The 17,333-nt window shown below is 60.9% G+C and overlaps 1 protein-coding gene across 3 annotated transcripts in view; it reads left to right on the top strand.

The window, feature by feature from the left end:
• LOC112108572 (genetic suppressor element 1) overlaps positions 1-17,333 on the top strand; it is a 231,507-nt gene that overhangs the window by 174,726 nt on the left and 39,448 nt on the right. For 2 of the 3 annotated variants that reach the window (XM_026663682.2, XM_024202760.2), the window contains exon 2: positions 6,652-6,870. In XM_026663682.2, the coding sequence (XP_026519467.1) occupies positions 6,654-6,870 (217 nt within the window). In that variant the 5' untranslated portion in view covers positions 6,652-6,653. Of the gene's footprint in view, positions 1-5,022; positions 5,128-6,651; positions 6,871-17,333 lie in introns of those variants that run through there. The other variant, XM_026663683.2, reaches the window with a different exon arrangement.

Below are 17,333 nucleotides of genomic sequence, written 5' to 3'. Positions count from 1 at the left end.
TGCTCTGTGTGTGTCTCCCCCCCGGGAGAGGCGTATGTGGGTGGGTGGGGGCACAGGGAGGCTCCGCTTGCGGGGGCGGGGAAGGCCCAGTGCACCCAGCTCTGGGGCGTCCTTTATTTGTTCACAAACATTTCTTTCTCCGGTAATGAAGAATTACCGAGTGGGGTGATTAGGTAATTCAGGCCGCCAGTGAGCTCCTGTGAGGAAATGCGGAGGCTTGCTGCGCCCGGCATTCCAGGGTGTAATTACCCCAAGGGGGGTCGTCAAGGGGGAAGGGGCGGGATTGGTGCTTGAACTGGGCCCCAGCAGAAAATTCATTGACGCTATTAGCTTGTAATTACAGAGCAGCGAGGCAGCAGGCCTGAGGTCTGGTGTCTGCGCAGAGCCGGGGATGAAAGGAAGGAGTAATTATGGAATCGGCAGGAGGCAGGCAGAGTGCTGATTAGTAATGCTTCTTGAACCATTTATTGGGCAGGGGGGTGCGGCGGGATACAGATGCCATACTTAATGGCGGAGAAGAGGCTTGCTTTCTATCGGCTGGTGCCCTGGGACAGCTGGTCCGGCTCCCTGTGAATGGGGGAGTTACTGATTAACCCATCCGGGCTCCTTATCGCCAAGGGGTGTGGCAGCAGGAGCCCTAATGCTCACCTAGGGATCTCAAAGCGCCCTGCTGAGGTGAGTCCGTGACATTCGCTCTGCAGGGCCCGAGGAGACACGGAGACAGGGCTGAGTTAGCACCAGGACCCAGGAGTCCTGATTGGTGCCTCCCCCATCAGCGAGTGTGTGAACGTGGCCTCACTGGGGCGGGGCGCCGGGGTGAGTTGCCAGCCCTGGAGACGGGCAGCTTCATTAGAAACGCGACAGGGACAGCCCGGGCAGCGACTCTCTGCTCCCGAGAGAGGGGGATCGCTTCCAGGCTGGCCCGGGCTTCTCTGCTGAGATGCGCTTAGGGGGTTTGCCGTGGCATGGGACCCACCAAACATGTACCGCGCAGGCCACCGGGCGCCCCCGCCGCTCGCGATGGATGTTAGGAGTCTAAATGCTTTGGAAAACCTGGGCCTTGGTGACTGTCTGCCGGCGCTGCAGCCTGGCTCTGTGCGGAGCCCCCGGAGGCTGCGGTGATGGGCGACGGCTTTAGGGAAGGGACGGCACTGGGAGGGTTCATGGACCCAGCGCGCCGAAGAGCTGCTGTTTGACATGCTGCATGTTGGTTTAGAACAGACATTTCAGGGCTGCAGCCCCTCTTCCCCCTCCGCCGCCCGCTCCCTCTGGCTCAAGCAGGTGCCATAAAAGGCAGGAGATCCCTTGCCTGGCACACGCCGCCCCCACAGCCCTCATCCGTCAGCTCCCTTCCCGCTCAGGCAGGGTTTTATTCCCAGCTGTTAGGATAATGAATTTACATGAGCTGATCATGTAGACAAGACTCCAGTCAATGGCTGAGAGCGCAGAAGTTAATAAATGCCTCTATAATGAGGGCAGAGGTGAGGGGAGAGGCAGAGAGCTCGGGCTCGCTGGGTGTCTCTCGAGGCCACCGGGGCCAAAGATTAATAAATGCTGAGTGACACTCCAGAACCACCGCCCTCCCCTTCCATCTTCCCCAGGAATCGGGCCACTCAAGTGCTTGGCTTTCTCCCTGCCTCTTCCCCGTCTCCCCACAGACGTGCAGCAGCTGCTCCTGCGCTTCTCAAGCATCCCTGTTCAATGCACACGTAGGCCCCCTGTGTGTGGCACCGTGCCTGGAGACCTGCTGGCGGTGCAGTTGTTGTCTCACTGCAGTAGGGCTCTGTCACATGGGGCACTGAGGAGCTGCAGAGGCCAGGGAGGTGGGGAAGAAAGGAAGCTGGAAAGGGTTTTTGTTTGGTGTTTACATTAGAAATTCGCCTCCTGTCCAGCTGGGGAGAGTCTGTGGTGACCGGAGAGCGTGTGACAGCCAGAGGGAAAGCTGGGCGGCCGTCGGTTTAGCACTGCGCCTGAGTGCTTGGCTGTTGACACACATCTTACTCCAGTGGCCAGTGAGCATGCTGGAGAAAGGAAGTCTTGGCTAAAGATGGCTCCCTGTCCCCTCAGCCCACGTGCTGTGAGACACGCCGGCTGCTTGCCAAGGGCAGCCCGGTTTGCCGTGCCGGAGATTTCTGAGGCGAGACGACCTGTGTGAAGAACTAGCCTGCTGTCCGGCGCAGAGAAGGGCAGAATGGCACAAGCTCCAGGGTTTCACAGGCCACCTTTACAGAGCCTGCTAGCGCCTCAGGTGATGGCCCAGGCCCAGCTGCAAAATGGAACCAGGCCTCAGCCAGGCAGTAGTGAAGACGAGCCCTTCCTGAGGTGCCGTCCGGGGATTGCGTTGAGTGGGGAAAGGCTTTGAGCCAGGCCTCACCGAGACTGCGTGTGGAACGTGCTAGGAGGCTGGGCCCAGCTCTCGTTCCCAGCCTGGTTCTCTGGGCTCCCTGGTCCCGTCGGTTGGGCTATATCCCCCGGAGCCCGGTCGCTTAGTGCCCCAGAGGCTTGATTAGATGGGGCCTTCCTCAGATGGAGACAACCCCGGAGCTGGGCTGAGGGGTGAGGCGGCGCCATGCAGCTGAGACAAAGCGCAGCCACCCACCCTTTGTGCCCTCGCTGTCATCTGGCCCCTTTAGCGCCAGCAGAGATGCAGCAGAGCTCTGGCTGGGCCTCTGATGGGAAGGGCTCCTCTGGGCAGCCCGGGAGAGGGAAAGTCCTGGCTCCAGTGGCCACAGCAGATGGGAGCCAGGCGGGGGGATCCCCCCATGTGTGGAAGATTCCCAGTTTGGAGAAGTCCCTTGGAAGGTGCCAGGACAGGGGGGGATAATGGGGGAGCTTGTAGATTGAGGTGATTTGGGGGAAGCTGTGACCTGCCCCCTGGGGTCACATCAGTGCCAAGTTCCCTCTGAACCCAGTGGCATTTTCCTGGTGTGCCCCCTCGTCCCCTCTCCTGCTTGGCCACCTCCATGCCCAGGAGAGCCAGACACGCAGCTTCCCTGGGGGGGCCGCCGATGCAGGGACGGCAGCCTGGGGCAGAGAGCCCAGAGGAGATTGTTGTGAGGCGACACGCCCTGGCCTCCCGGCGCTGATGTGGGCTTTCCGGTGCTCTGCAGCCTGTTCTGAGTGCAGGAAGGTGGCAGGCGCTGTCCCGGCACTTGGAGCCCCTGGCCGGCCTCCCGTCAGGGATATCATTCTGACTGTCTAGTCTGATCCCTGCCCAGCCCCAGGAGGGCCAGAGAACTTCCCCCCAGGGCGTCCTGCAACAAACCAGTTCTGTCAGGTGCGGCGGTAACGCCCCACAGCCCCGTTTGAACCCAGAGCTCCGGCTGGAGCTACAAGCCGAGAGAGCAGCCGGCAGAGTAGGTCTGACTGCAGTGAAGAGTGTTCATGGATGGCTCTGACGGATCACTGCTTGGGCGCCGGGCAGCTCCTGCCAGCCTGTCCGCCAGAGGCACAGAATCTATGCCCCAGCCTGCCCTTTCCTGGGCCAATGGGGCCTGGCACAAGCTGGCAAGAGCCTGCCTGGCTCTGAGCTCACCCAGTTACCCCGGCTGTCCTCCCCTGGCAGCTCTTCCTGGCGCCCTGTTGCTGGCAGGTGAGCCAAGCCCTGCCCCGTCCATAGCGAGTGCTAAGGCCCCAGTGTCCGCAGCGACACTGCAGCGCAGGGGCGGCCCCACAGGCTAGGAATGTTCTCCTGGCGGGAAGGGAGGGTGGGCGACGGTGGCTGCAGGGGTTGCGTGGCTCCATCCTGTCTCTGGGACCTGGGGTGGCCAGTGGCTGCTCTGCAGCAGGGGTGGGTTGTGCCACGCGGTTGGGCAGGGGTGAGAAGAGAAGTAGCCTGGATGGACGGTCTAAGGAAAGTCTTCGGACCCCCTTGCTCCCTCCGCCATCACCTTCAGCTTGGGGTCGGTGCCTTGGGAAGGCGAGGGAGGCTGGGGGATGGGGGGCCAGCCCCCCATTGGTGCAGGTGACGGGGATACAGGACGGAGAGGCAGTGCAGGTGCTGACGAGGTGCTGGTGGTTGTGGCCGGAGCGCCCGTTCCTGGGTATGCACGGCTGGCGCTGAAGTGCAGGGGGACCCGGCATGGGGTGGGGGGGTGCTCAGTGAAAGGGGCGGTTCGGTGTTGCCCAGCGGGGGCAGGGCTGGGAAGGGCCCAATGAGGCGGGACTTCAGAAGAGCTCCCGTGATTGTCAGTGTTCCCGTCTCTGCAATGGTGACAGGCCCTTCACCCCATAACCCTGGATTCCCACCTGGCTCGGGGCGCGGGGGCAATGAGTGTGAGGGGCCAGTGGATGTTTGTTCTGCCACAAAACAATTCTTTACACCGTGTGAAGCCTGATCGGCAATTTCTGCCCAGACCTGGGATGGTAAAGGGGCTGCGGGTCGGGATTGAGGGGCATTGGCAGAGCTCTGTGGGTACTGGGGGAGCCCAGGGCTGGATGACTAGCAGGGGCTGCGGGTCGGGAATGAGGGGCATTGGCAGAACCGCCTGGCAGCCATGGACCTTCCTCTTTCCTAAGCTGTATTTGAGTCCATTCATTCCCAGCTGAGCGAGAAGCCCGGAGCAGGGAGTCACCTCTCCCCGTGCGCTGCTCCGAGCAGCAGCTGCGAGGCCACGGCTGAGGGCCCCCTGCGTCTGGCTGAGCAATCAGTGGTGCAGTTTGTGCTAATTCTTGCTCAGCCCTCGCAGACTCATGGGCGAGCGCGGCGGCTCAGCCCGCTCCTGGCTGCTTTCTCCCTCTTCCGCCTTTAGCGCCAGAGCGGAGGACACGGCGGGGTCAAACGCCTGGATCAATGCTGCTTCAGACGCGCTCAATAGGGCCTGCTGCTGGGCGCTGCGCTGACAAAACACCACTGTTATCTAAAAGCGGCCCTGGATATTACAGATCAGCTGGGGCCATGTGACTTCGCGGCAGCTGTTCAGCCGAGAGTGTCAGCCTGGTTTCTGTGGGGAGCAGTGTCTGTGTGCCGCTGCTTTGTTAGATAAGCTCCGAGCGCTCGCTGGGAAGAATGGGGTTTCCCTGAGCGCCGCTCTCTTTTATAATCCATCGCGGGCTACAGAAATTAAACCCAAAGCCCCCGAGCCCTCAGCTGACGGAAGCCGGGAGTCACCTGCCGGCCTGCGCTCTGTAAGCTCTTTGATTCTCTACTCTCTCCTTTGCAGGGAAGTGGCCCGGCTGACCTGGGCACCGGGTGGGCGTTTGATTCATTGTTGTGGGGCTGGGGGTTTCGGAGGAGGGGATGGGAGAAGGGGCCATGCTTTGTGCCCCCGGCGCCATGCGACTCCACAGGCCAGGGGGCGGTTGGGCTCGTTGGGCAGGAGGGTTTCAAAGACTTTCTTGCTTTCGGCTGAAATCCCCGTCTATTTCTCCCCCCCCCCCCCTTCCCCGCGGAGCCAAAGGGGGAAGCCCAGTTGCTCGCTCAGTGTCCGATCTTGTGAGTCCCGGTGGGATGGTGAAATCAGAGCTTAGATTCACTATTTTTGTTGTCTCTGATTCCCTCCCTTCCCACTGGATTTCGGGAAAAGGACTGAAAGTCCAACAGCTCCTGTTCTAGCAGATCCTAGGCCGGTGCAGCCTGACCCCAGGCCTTCTTCCAAGACGTCTGTGTTTGGGATCTGGCCCCAATGGTCTGCCCGCCGCTGCCTCTCCCCTTTGGGCAGGTCTGCTCCTGCTTTCTTTGGAACCTGCCTGGCATCAGTTTCTGCCTCTTCCCCTTGCACGGCTGCCCGTGACTTCCTCCAGATGGGCTCGTCTGTAAAGGCGGTCTCCTCCTGGGAGTCCGCAGTGCGAGGGGAGGGTCGGGCGCTCGTAGCGCGCAGGGTCAGCTGGGCTTGTATCAGTATTGATGTGGCAGGCGGGCTCCTTTTGGAGCTGGGACGCTGTTGGCGTACGGAGTCTTTGATGCAGTTCTGTGTGGGTGGAGCACTGAATGGGGATTTTGGTCCAATTCCTGGCCCCACCACAGGTTCTTGGCTGAGTCACTTTCATTAGGTTCCCAGGGAAGTTAGGAACCTCACGAGCTCTGGGGCCCGGGCCCGTGGTCTCTGTCAGATGGGGGCAGCGTGCCCCTCTGGAGGGGAGCGTTGGGAGGGTACCTCAAGTGGGAGATGCTCAGATGCCGGAATGGGAGCTCCATGTAGCACCCAGAGAGACCAGGGAGGCGGCTGGCCTGGGTGGATGGTGAGCTATGGTGATTGTACGTGGTTGCCCCCTTAGGCTGATCCAAGTTTGCGGGTGCAAGCAGAGGAGACTCCCAGCCCTGCTGGGCGCGGGCCTGGGCAGCTCCCTTAAGAGACGCGCCCGTTCCCCCACTACCGCCCGGGGCTGGCCTTGCTGGGCATCGGGCAGCTGTGACTGGTGACCAGGGAGCTGGGAGACTTGGCTTCAACTGGGGGCAACTTTAGGGCAGTCCTGTCCCTCGTCTCCCCCTCGGTAAACGGGGGTGCTGCCTTTGCAGAGCGCTTTGAGATCTGCGGCTGGAAAGCCCTGCGTGGGTGCCGGGGGTGGATGGCTGCTGGGCTGCCTCTGTCCGTGCCAGGAGCCGAGTGCTGTCGTCTGCCCCGGCCTCTGTCCCTGCATGCAGTAGCGACTCTCAGGTGACTCAGGCGCCTTCTCTCCCGGTGATCTGGATTGTTCTTTTCCTTGTTTCAGGCATGAGCCATGAGCCAAAGTCACCTTCACTAGGAATGCTCTCCACTGCGACCCGGACCACGGCCACCGTCAGCCCCCTGACCCCTTCTCCTCTCAATGGCTCCCTTGTGCCCAATGGCAGCCCAGCGGCCAACAGCTCCTTGTCAGTCCAGTCAGCGCCTTCCTCCAGCTTCGCTGCCGCCCTGCGCAAACTGGCCAAACAGGCAGAGGAACCCAGAGGTAAGAGTGGAGCCGGGAGAGGGGCCCTTGAAATGACGTCGGGGGGTGGCGGGGAGGGAGTGCCTGAGACATACCCCTCGCCCAGCCCCGCTCTGAGATACTCGCCTAGGGCCGGAGCTGACCCCAGGCACTCACAGCAGCTCCCTTCAAGGAGCCCCAGGCTTCAGGACGAAGCCGAGTGATTGACGGTGGGGGTCAGGCAGGGATTTTCCCGTCCAGCACCATGCACAGCACCCGCTTTGGGAGGGCATTGAACATGGCGTGCGGTGATGGCGTTACTCTGCTCTTCTCGAGCACCTTTCACCCCCCGGATCACAAAGTGCTTTACAAACCTGAATCAAGACTCCCAGTGCCCCCCAGTGAGGCTAGGTTAAGGGATATACAGGGATCATGTCACCCTGTGCTGAAATGCAGCCTTCTCTGGGGTGGAATGTAACAGCTGTTTATATAAGGGTCACTTACCTGGTACTGAAATGCAGCCACCTCTGGGGCGGAACACAGCTGCTGTTGCACAAGGATTCCCCCACCCCCATGCAGTCACCTCTAGGATGAAATGCAGCAGTTTTTTATACAGGGTTGCCCACCCAGTGCTGAGATGCAGCTGCCTCTGGGGTGTGGGTTGGCAACTGTTTGTCCAGGGATCACCCACACAGTGCTGAGATGCAGCCGCCTCGGGGGTGAGTTGCTGCAGCTGGAACAGCACACAGCAATGCTCTGTGCAGTTGTTTGGGGCAAGGAGGGAAGAAGTGTTTGTCTCGCTGAAGCTGAAGGGGGATACTGGATGGGCAGAGTGTTACTTACCGAAGACCGGGCAGGACGCCGGGGTTAACAGCCCCACTGCTGTGATCGCTCAGGGACTCAGAACCATGGTTTTATGTGAGACAGGTGTGGATGGGCTGCTTGGCAACGCCTGTGCGGATCAGTGGGGTGACTGCCTTGGAGCGGGAGCCCAGCAGGCTGCAGGATCAGGCCCTGTGTCTGAGCACAGTGTCTGTCTCTGTGTCTTTGGGACAGGGGGCCCTGTGCTCCCTCGCCCCTCAGGGCTACGGCAGGGCAAGGGCACAATGCTCTGAGCAAAGGGATCCCCAGATCCTGCAAGGCCAGCAATGCAGTTGTAGAGAAAGGCGTTACTGCCCGTCACCCTAGCCTCTGGGCATGTCCCCATCATTCAAAGCCAATCCAAGGCCCGCTCTGACACCCTGTTACCTGTCCCCACTCCCCACTTAAACTCCCTTCCCGATATTAACCCAGATCCAGCTGTGGAGCCCAGCTCTGTGCCCTGGGGGCTCTGTGCCCTGGGGCGCGGGCTGGAGGTGCTCTGATCCCAGCTGTGAGGACAAGGTGCAGGGAGAGCCGTGGCGGCTGTTACTGCTTGCTCGTCACACACACATGACTGCTCCGCGGGAAGCTCAGCTCAGATAGATCAGCCAGCGTAAACCAAAGCCCTCCACTCCTGCTGTCCCCGGCCCCGCCGCCCGCCCCCTCTCTTCTGGCTGTGCCACGGGGAACACATGAGGCCTGGGCCCCCGTGCGGCTTTCCCTAGCCACGGCGCAGTGCCCAGCACCTGGGGGGTGGAACGGGGGCCCCTGGCAAGCCGTGCAAGCGCTACCTGGGGAGCAGCGCTGGGCCTGGCCTGGCTGGCTCCGGCCTGCCCGCTCCCTGCACCGACCCCGCAGGCTGGGTTTGAAGGCTGTAGTCAGGCCAGGAAGCTGTTCAAGGACTGCGGGAGGTCGTGGTCATGCGGGATTTGTGTTTGCCAGCCCCATTGTGCCCCATCCCCCCCCCTTCAGGGCCTCTGAGGCTGCCTTGCCTTGCCGGCACTGAAGGCTTGGCTGGCAGAGCTTTGCCCCCCTGGAAATGCAGCTTAGACTGGCCAGAGCTTAACCTACCTGCCTGAACGCAATAAGCTAGACCAGCAAATGGGCTTTTGTGCCAGGCTCCCGGCTCTGCACTGGGGCGTGGCCAGCACAGCTCTGTCCCTGGGGGGTGGCAGCTTTTCCCGACAGCGACGCCGAGCTAACTTGGCCATGTCGGCCAAGCCCCAGCCGCCGCCCTGTCCCTCTGCCGCCGTCCCTTCCTGGGCCCTGGGGCCTGCCTCTCGCGCCAGCCCAGCCCAAGGTGGCTGAGGCTGGGGCCTGTTTGCTTGTCTCTGTGCCAGCCTGTTTCTCCCGCAGCCCAAGCGTTCCATAAATCCTGCCAGCCCTAAACCTGTCACATCAACTGTCTGGCAGGCGCCTCTCGCTCGGCAGGGCGGAGGAGCTGGCAGCAGCTGGCTTTTTTTCTGACCTCATTGAATTGTCGCTGAAGGAGCCGCCCGGGCGCTCTCAGGGGGCGGTGCTGAGCCTCCCAGTGGTGATGCTAAGCAGGCGCTGACTGGCTGTGGTTGGCAGGACAGGCTCCCACGGCCCTCGGGGCTGTTCCCTCGCTGCGACGCGCTGGCAGGAGTTCTGGGCAAGGGCTGGGGCCCACCCCGTACCCCGCTAGGTAGCCACCCCGCTGGGGTCCGGCCATCGGTGCAGCCCATTCTCGAGGGGGCCCAGCTGCAGGTTTCAGAGCCAGGTCGGATTGACCAGCGAGTGTTTGGACCCAGGGGGTTGGGCCTGGCCTGTCTGGGGGTCCCAGTCAGCTTCAGTGCGGCTCCAGGGGTGGGGACCCAGGAGAGACCCTTGTAACATTCACTGCGACTGTCCCCAGACTTTGGGAATAGCACTGTGGAGAATGAGATCAGTGACCCCCCCCCGGGGTGTGAGTGGATTGTGGGGCACTTCCCCATGCCTCTGCCCTCCCCTCCAGCCCTCCTCCGAGAAGCACTCCGCCTCCCCTGCCCTCCTCCCCTGCTCCCTCTGCTGCGTTTGCCTGGGGCCTGCCTAGATTGCAGGCCCGTCGGCTCCGGGACCACATCCCTGTGTGCCAAGCACCTGGCATGGGATCAGCACTGACCTGCAAGGGCAGGACAGGGAGCCGGGCACTCTGGCTAGTGAGGAGCGGATCTGCGGCAGGAGCAGAGCCGTTTCCAGCTCACCGTCCTTAAATCCTCAGCGGATGTTTTTCTCTTGCTGGTGATGGGTAGAATTAGCACGAACCGTCCATTGGTCCCCTCCACAGAATCAACCCGGGACTCCCCAAAGGGCTGCATCTCTTCCCCTGACTCTTTGGGCCGGGCCTCCATAGCCCGGATGCTACATGCCCAGAGCAGACTTGCCCACTGCTAACTCCCTACCCCGGTCCTGCTCCTTGTATCCCTTCGGCTAATCCTCAGCTGAGGGGGACAGCGGGGGGGCAACGCACACAAAACTCAGGCACGGATGCTCGGGGTTGTGGGACTCTGAGGAACAGCTTTGAAAAAGTGTCGGTCTCCATAGGACGGAGCCGCAGGCCAAACTTACCAAGAGCTCCCCGATTTGCAGGTGCATCTGCTTGTCTCCCCCTCCTGCAAGGTGCATCTGTAGATACCAGTCCCCACTTTACACATGCAAATGCTGGGGGGTTGCACTGGCCCACTACTGCCCTGGTCTGCACCTGTGGCCAATCTGTGTGCGAGAGGCCTGGGGAGCTGGCACGCGGGTGCACCTGAGAGCCATGCTCCTGCTGTGGATGGTGGGTACGGGATCACCTGGGGAACGCGCTGCCCCTTGTGGCTGTAGGGAGTCTGGATTAGTTGTAGGGCACGGGGCGGGGGGCGAGTCCCAAGGGGGAGCAGTTTCTGTAGCTGGGGTTGGGGTGCTGGGGCCAGGTCCCTCCCTATGGGACAGGGTCAGGATCCTGGGAATAAAGCTCAATGATGCCTTGTGTGTCCCAGATCCAGGTGGCACCAAACCCCAGGCCCGTCTGGGGCAGCCCGTCCATGGCCCCCAGGTGCAAATCTAGTGCTGGCTTCCCCGCGCATTCCATGCACCGAGCGGCTTGGAACTCAGATCAGGGACGGGGAGAGTACGGGGGAAAGCCGCCTGTCTGCATCGGACTGCACCCCCTGCACGGGAGGCCAAACGCCCCGAGCGACCTGCCCTGGCTCTGATCGCTCTGAGTGGCCTGGCCATGGGCGGCTGCTTCCCAGGGAGCTGGAGAGGCCGGGCTTATTGGTGGGCTTAGCCATGGCCTAGAATCGGGGCTGGCAGGCGAAGGTCCCTGCAGAGGCAGGTAGTGGCATTTTGCAGTACCCTGGGCAGCACGGACTAGGGAGACCTCCTGCTGCCCCACGCACTGACTGCTGCTGTGCCCACTGGCAGACCTCTCAGTCCTTTAGCGAGAACCCTTAGCGGGCCCCCAGCCAGGCCTTAGACTGTCCCCTCCCTGTGCTGCCCCCTCTTCTCTGCGGTGCCCAGCGCCGTGCCTGCGGACAGAGCTCTGCCTGCGCGGTGGGACTTCAGCCGGCTCGTGGGTCTGTGCTGGCGCCGATCCCCGCGGGGGACTGTGGCCTGGGAAATGTGCCGCAGCCCATTGGAGCCGCCCTGCCAGCGCCATGAACAGGGATGGTTGGTCCCCTGATGCTGCTGGAGCCGGCTGCCCAGGGAGGCTGGAGGGCAGGAGCGGCCAGGCCAAGCCGGGGAAGAGGGAGGTGCTGGGGCAGAGTCTCTCCAAGGAGCTGAGGCAGCCGCAGAGAGGGGGCAGCAGTAGGGGGCAGGATGGAAGCCAATGGAGGGTTGTGGAGGACGTGTCGGAGGCGCAGTGCTGCAGTAGGGGCAGTGTTGGCAGGAGGCGGGCATGGGGGGAGCCTCAGACCCCCACGGCTGCTAGAACAGTCTGTGTCGGCCCAGATCTGAGTGCGCAGCTGCCCACGCTGGGCACGTGGGCAGGGTCAGGGGAGATCTAGCCACCCCGTACCCGCTTGTGGGCTCTGCCGCAGTCACAGCAACTGGGGGCAGAGGCGGGGGGAGCCTGGCGTGCACGCACACATGCTCTCACCATCACTGCAGGCCAGTTACACGGCCACGGTTTTCCTTGTCTCATTCTGATAACCCAGAGCCACTGGTTTGATTCTCCCTGGCTGTTCCGGCTGCTCCAGTTCTTTGCAGTGCCAGCTGAGCCCTGGCATGGGGTGGCAGCCCATATTGCCCAGTTGCCTGCCGACCTTTTTGCAGAGCTGACCCGGCACCGCGCCCCTGGCCCTGGGTTTTCTAACCACCTTCGAAGCCGTGGTCTGTGGCCCGGTCTCACTCCTCTCCGCCGTGGCGAGCTCCCTCGTGTTTTTTGCTAGACAACTGCCTGCTCTCCCTGCTGCTTCCCGGGCTAATGTCTTTCCTCGGCATTGTGTCTGGAGGGGGCAGTTTAAACACTCGGTTCAGATGGAGTGATCCACAGGCCATCTCATTTGCTGTCCCCTGAGAGAACGCGGAGGAGAGACGCCGGCCTTGCCCCCACCTCGGCTGCCATGCTTCAGTGAAGTTTTATTTTGCCTAAGGCTCCTCCGTGCGTTCGCTCACCAGCCAAACTGCCCTGCTAATAACGAAGCCGGCGACTGCTGGGTGCCGGCCTGGAGAAATGGATTTCTCTTTCATGGGCTATTTAACAGGAGCCCGGCCAAAGGCAACGCGCGGGCGCCGGCGGGAGGAAGCGCAGGTAGGAATTAGAGGAAGAGTGGAGGGCTGGGGGGTAGCAGGGAGTGGCAGGACTTCCCGGCCCCATGCTCCAGATTCTCATTCATGTAACAGTGCCAGGTTTGGGACCACAGTCTGGGGGAAGCAAAGACCTTTAGCTCCCTGCAGCACGGGTGCCCCCGCTCTCTGCCTTGCCAGCAGGGTTCTGCAGCACTCCCCTGCATGCTGGCCTCTCTGCTGTGGCTGCAATGGGGCACGCGGTGCAGCTTCCTTTCCTTTCACACCCGCCCGCCAACGTGCCCAGGCCAGGACGTGCGATTCCGGGAGAGGGGCATCGTGGAGGTGCCCAGCTGAATCCCGTTCCTGATCCCCCGAGGCAGAGCCGTCCCGGGCAGTCACTCCGTCATTCCAGCGAGGTCATTCCTTTCGCAGGCCCTTGCGGCTGGCTGTGCGTTATCCCGCTGTGTGTGGCTAGGCAGGCTTGGAATTCACTCTTTGGGCAGGAGCCCTAGAGACGAGGGTGCAGGAAGCACCGTTGGTGGGCACACGTTCCTTACGTCACATGTTCGGGGGGAGTGGGGGTGCTAGAGGATGCCACCCGGGACAGCTGTTCTTGGATACTCCCAATGCGCGTAAGCCTGGCCTGCATCTTGCTAGGTCATTTGGCCAGGCGGGGTTGGGCTGGCACAGTGCGGACAAGGTATCACCTCAGCATGTCTCGCCCTCGTACCCCCAGCAATGGCACCCGCAGAGGCTGTGGCCGCCCTGTGGCACCGCTCGGGGAAGTGTGGATTGCGCCTGGAAATCTGACCCGCGTTTCCATTGAAAGCCTCTAATCTGGGCGGGAAGCTGCTGTGGCCAGGGGAGCTCAGAGGATTTAAAGGACTTTGTCATTCAAACCCGTGTGACTTAAAAGGGAGACCTGTCAACAAGCAAAATGTGACCCTCTAGCTAAAGGGCAGCCAGCGTGGGGTGCGTTAAACGGCGCTCACACCCTCGCACACACCCAGCAGGGCTTGTCCCATCCAGCAGGGAGCAGCAGGACATGCACACAGTGCCCGGCTGGCCCCAAGGGGTACGCTGGACGCAGGTTGGGGCCATTCCTCCATCAGATTCCCTCTCTCCTGCTCTGGGCCATATTTCGCCCTCTTTTCTCATTGGGATTTCTCTCTCTCGGCCATTTTCTCATCAACTCTTCCAAGCGAGATGGGAGCCTCGGGATCTTCCAACTTTCAGCGCTGGGGGGTGGGAAGTGGTTTCAAACAAGCTGCCTCCTGCCAGTCGGAATCTCCCCGCAGCGCTAATGGACAGGGCTAGCGGGACAGAGCTGTCGCTTGAAGTTTGCTGGTGGCCTCAGCCAGCTCCGCCCTCTCTAAATGGACTCCCACCCTTTGAGCGCAGCCAGCACCCGCAGCGCCAGCCGGCAGGGGTCGGCCTTAGGGAGCGTCTCCGAGCTGCAGAGAGCCTTGTCCCGGGGAAGCCAGCTTGGGAGTGCTGCAGGGCCCTGGAGCCCAAGGGGGGACATCAGGAAGAAAGCAAAGCAAGCTCAGGGGTAGCTCAGTGGTTTAAGCATTGGCCTGCTAAACCCAGGGTTGTGAGTTCAATCCCTGAGGGGGCCATTTAGGGAACTGGGGTAAAAATCTGTCTGGGGTTGGTCCTGCTTTGAGCAGGGGTTGGACTAGATACCTCCTGAGGTCCCTTCCAACCCTGAGATTCTATGATTCAAGCTGCTCCTGTGGCCACGGGCTGCCCTGCCCTGCCTCCTGGCTGCTTTCACTGCAGTTCAGAAAGGTCCCTGCACAGCCATTGGCTCAGCAGTCTTCTCCAAGCCCAACCATTTTCTTCCTTGGGACCCCTCTGTCCCCTGCACCCCAGCCAGCTCCCTCTCCTTCATACAGAGGTTGGCCCCTGCTGGGTTAGCTCCAGCCCCTATGGGAGTGGCTGTGCTGTGGACCAGGATCACCGCTAGTCACTAGAGCTCTGTGACTCTCCCCGGCACAGCAGCGTGAAGTTGCTTCAGCTGTCCCATCTGCTAATGCCATTAGCACGGTGGTGGTGCCACAGGAGTGCCTGTGCGCAGGGCAGCTGAACCAGAGAAGCCAGGTCCCTGGCCTGCTCATCTGGGATGAGCGTAGCCAGGTTATGGAGCTAGAGCGTAGCGCTGGTCGCTGCCCTTCCATTTGTGCCAGATGCCTCTGGGCCGTGTGCTGCCAGGGCCAGCCCTAGTCTGGAGAGGAGACGGGCATGGGCAGAGCCCAAGGGCTGACCCGTTGCACCGCACGGCAATCCCGGCTCGTTGGGGAGCATGTTCGGGGCTCCTCTGCCTTGGCCAGGCCCCTTTAAAGAGCAACACGCCAGCACTCAGCAGCGCGTGGATGGCGTGTGTCAATCGCCAGGCCCCCTCCTTCGGCGGCACAGCGCCTGTTTGGCAGCCCATCTGTTTTATTGGGGCGGGGGGGGGGGAAGTTCAGTAATTGCGCATCATTTGCGCTGCCAGCAGAATTTCTCACGGGGAAGGGAGTGAAAAATGGAGACAAGCTTCAATCTGGCTGCTCGGGGCTGTGTCTTGCGACGGGGGAAGGGAGGGAGCTGTGGGCTGCTGGTGACAGGGGAGATCTCTGTGCCCGGCCGTTCGTCTCTGCTTGATGCACCGTAACATTTTCCACTGGCCGGCCAGCGCCAAGAGGCAAATCTCCCAAGGGATGCTCCCCCGAACACAGAGCGAGAGGGGGCCCGGTGTGGGGTGGCAGGATTACATCAAGCGGCTGATTGGCCTCTGAAATGTGGAGGATCACCACGGCAGAGGATTCATTAATAATTACGGTGGAAATTGCCCAGCCTTCTGGAAGAGAACATGAATCACACGTGGATCCTACCTGGCATAATGGGCACTGGTCTGTGGGTCAGCAACCCCCGCATCCCCCCACCCCCACACAAGGTGGAGAATCAATTTGTAAAATGCTATAGATTCTGCCGCCCCATTTTCCTCCTCTGTCTCATTCTCCTCAGCCACGTCTCGCTGCTTAGCCATCAAAAGCGACATTAGTGGGTTCTGACATTGATTTCCTGATGCTTAAATTTTTCTCTCGCACGCCAGTCATCCTCACCAATGCAGTCATTTTCCTTTGCAGCGATATACAGAGATCTGCTCCAGCAAATTTGGTTCATAATAAAAAGCCACACATTTTCTCTGTTGATTTAGATTTAACTACTGTATAATTTGATTGCAGAATCCTTCCCCGTCTTCAGATTTCCCCGCCTGCCTGGGTTTGTGAGATGGATCATCTCCTAGATGTATAATATATGAGATTATCTAGCTCGGGAGGCTTTGGCGGGGAGAGGAAGGGGATTGTGTAGAACAGGAATGTGGCATTAGGAAAAGCTGTGGGTAAAAAGAGCACTGAGCGCCAGTGGGCCTTTGACAAGTGGACGCAAATTGGTGTGTTTCTCTCCTGTAATGCTAGAGGCTGCGGTAGGTTGGTGCACTGATCTCTCATCTCTGGAGAGCTAGGTTCAGATGTCGGTTAGATCACTGGAGAAATGAATTCGAGAGGCTCAATCCCTAACAGGAGTGGCGGAAGATCCCTAAAAGTGTGGGGGTGGACACCAGGGCCCGAACTGTGGCCCCGCCTACTGTGCCGCCCCTTCTCCCTGAGGTCCCGCCCCCACGCCACCCATTCCTCCGAGGCCCCACCCTCACACCGCCCCCTCTCCCCGAGGCCCCCCCCCCTTGCCCCAACCCCTCCCCCACGCCCCCCCCCCCCCCCCCCCTCGCTTGTCCCCCCCCCCCCCCCCCCTCACTCAGCCTTATGGTTGGTAAAAAGTGGGAGGGCCATGGCCTCCTCCTCCCCCCACCCTAGTTCCGGCATCCCTGGCCCCTAACAGATGTTTATTCACCTCCTGATTCTGAGCCGTGGTCATTGTCTTCTCAGGGGAAAGCTTGAGAGCTGCAGGGCAGGGCTGAGGTGCATTGGGAGAGCGAGTCTCTTGCACTCCAGCCACACGGCTCTACCCAATGCTGTTCGTTTCTCTTTCGTGATCATCAAATTCACTCATCAAGTTTCCCCGGAAGCCGCCCCCCAGTACAAAGAGCTCTGTATGCCAGGTCTAGCAAACCGCCCCCCCCCCCTCCGCTGGAAAAGCTGCCGGAGCCTTTTGAGTAGGATTTTGTGTCTCCTAGTCAATGGCTCGGCTCAAGCTGAAACACGACTTTAAGGGGAAAACAAGAGCTAACCAGGGGCGCCGTGCCCGGTGGGGATTAAAGCGACATGGTTTCTCTTGCAATTTCTTTCTCTCTCATCTCAAAGGAAGAGGCCAGGCAGGCTCAGCAGCTGTGGGAAAGGCTTGTGTGTGTGAGCAGCCACGCCGGGAGCCAGCCGCATCCAGAAACAGGGAGCTGCTTAACATGGTTATTGATATCAAATGGATGTTAATTGAGTTCCGGGAGCTTGGAGATGCAGCGCAGAGTTCAAAGTCATTTTCCCCCCCTTGTTGGTGTTGCGTGAATCTGTTAAAGGGATATTAACCTCCAGGAAGGAAGGGTCTGTCGTGTGAACTCAAGGGCCATGTCAGAGCAGCCAGGGCCCTTTGCTGTCGGTGTTTGTCCATGACAGACAGCTACACTGATCTAGCGGGTTGGACGTTGGCCTGCGACTCAGGAGCCCTGGGTTCTGGTGACCTGTCAGGTCACCTGGGCGAGCCATTTCCCTCTGTTTGCCCTCCCTCTCTGCTTAGATTGTAAGGTGGATGGGCAGTGTTTGGGCAGCACCTGGCGCAGCAGGGGCCGGATCTCAGCCGGAACCTCTCGGTGTTACTGTAACCCAGATGATCAAGATAATATCTGAGCCCCAGGGCCTGGGCTGTGCAGAGCCGCCCCCCCGGTGCTGCTGTTCTCCAGGATAGAGACTGCCAGGTCCATCCTCGCTGCG

This window comes from Terrapene carolina, unplaced genomic scaffold, assembly GCF_002925995.2.
Source record: "Terrapene carolina triunguis isolate 2854851 unplaced genomic scaffold, T_m_triunguis-2.0 Scaffold33891, whole genome shotgun sequence".
Lineage (NCBI taxonomy): Eukaryota > Metazoa > Chordata > Testudines > Emydidae > Terrapene > Terrapene triunguis.
Note: the sequence above shows the minus strand (reverse complement) of the source record. Positions and strands in the feature narration are given on the sequence as shown.